This window comes from Etheostoma cragini, unplaced genomic scaffold, assembly GCF_013103735.1.
Source record: "Etheostoma cragini isolate CJK2018 unplaced genomic scaffold, CSU_Ecrag_1.0 ScbMSFa_1684, whole genome shotgun sequence".
Lineage (NCBI taxonomy): Eukaryota > Metazoa > Chordata > Actinopteri > Perciformes > Percidae > Etheostoma > Etheostoma cragini.
Genome location: NW_023265763.1, coordinates 1 through 1,394, shown reverse-complemented (window position 1 = coordinate 1,394; position 1,394 = coordinate 1). Strand labels below are relative to the sequence as shown.

General features: G+C 47.6%; 1 protein-coding gene across 1 annotated transcript; it reads left to right on the top strand.

Moving 5' to 3' along the window:
- Nucleotides 1-234: 234 nt before the first annotated feature.
- On the top strand, nt 235-1,235 carry LOC117940098 (glutamate receptor 1-like; the record flags this gene model as incomplete). Its single annotated transcript, XM_034865482.1, has 2 exons — nt 235-357; nt 1,029-1,235. Coding segments are annotated over exons 1-2 (330 nt in total), but the record flags the coding sequence as incomplete, so codon positions are not given.
- Nucleotides 1,236-1,394: the final 159 nt, after the last annotated feature.

Sequence of the window (1,394 nt, the reverse complement as noted above, 5' to 3'; positions counted from 1 at the left end):
CTGCATGACATCATCCTGCATGACATCACCCTGCATGACATCATCCTGCATGAGAAGCTCAAGCCTGTGTTAGCCAATCAGAATCACTTCCTCTAAAGCATCCTGGGAAGATACTAGAAGTTAAATTTCTCTCATGCAGACACAAAGGGCTCGGTTGGTTTTACATTATTAGATCATTATTATTATTTCATTATAATTATTATTATACATCTTCCATGACGTGTAACCGTGGCGATGTGTTTGCAGATCGGCTACTGGAACGAGGCGAGAGGCTACGTCAACACGGCCATCTACAAACCGTCGATGGAGGACTTCCAGGACCTGCTCAACAGGACCTACATCGTCACCACCATACTGGTAAGACCCTGAACACACCACCATACTGGTAGGACCCTGAACACACCACCATACTGGTAAGACCCTGAACACACCACCACCAGACTAGTAAGAGCCTGAACACACCACCATACTAGTAGGACCCTGAATACACCACCATACTTGTAAGAGCCTGAACACACCACCATACTGGTAGGACCCTGAATACACCACCATACTTGTAAGAGCCTGAACACACCACCATACTGGTAGGACCCTGAACACACCACCATACTGGAAAGAGCCTGAACACACCACCACCAGACTAGTAAGACCCTGAACACACCACCACCATACTGGTAAGAACCTGAACACACCATCCCCAGACTAGTAAGACCCTGAACACACCACCACACTGTTAAGACCCTGAACACAACACCACCATGCTGGTAAGACCCTGAACACACCACCACACTATTAAGACCCTGAACACACCACCACACTGTTAAGACCCTGAACACACCACCACACTAGTAAGATAAATGGTGTTGGACGCTTTCGCCGCTTTTAGCAGATTTATTGACACTTTTTTGGCGTTTTTTCCACCGCTTTCGAAATACTGTTGTAAGGTTGTCTTCACTTGTTTTTATATATATTTATAGGTATATGAATATATGTGTATACATATGTATGTATGTCCTCCCCCCCCGCAGGAGGCGCCCTACATGATGCTGAAGAAGAACCACGAGCAGCTGGAGGGGAACGACCGGTACGAGGGCTACTGCGCCGAGCTGGCCGCCGAGATCGCAAAGCACGTGGGCTTCGTGTACCGGCTGGAGCTGGTGGGGGACGGCAAGTACGGGGCCCGGGACCCCGACACCAAGCGCTGGAACGGCATGGTGGGGGAGCTGGTCTACGGGGTGAGGGGGGCTTGTTATTATTATTATTATACTATTATTATTGTTAATATATATAATATTATATATAATAATAACTCTGCTGCGTTCAGAGCGACAACTTGAACTTAAAAAGGACAAAAAGGGACAAATTCTCTCTCTCTCTCTACCTCCCCCCCCCCC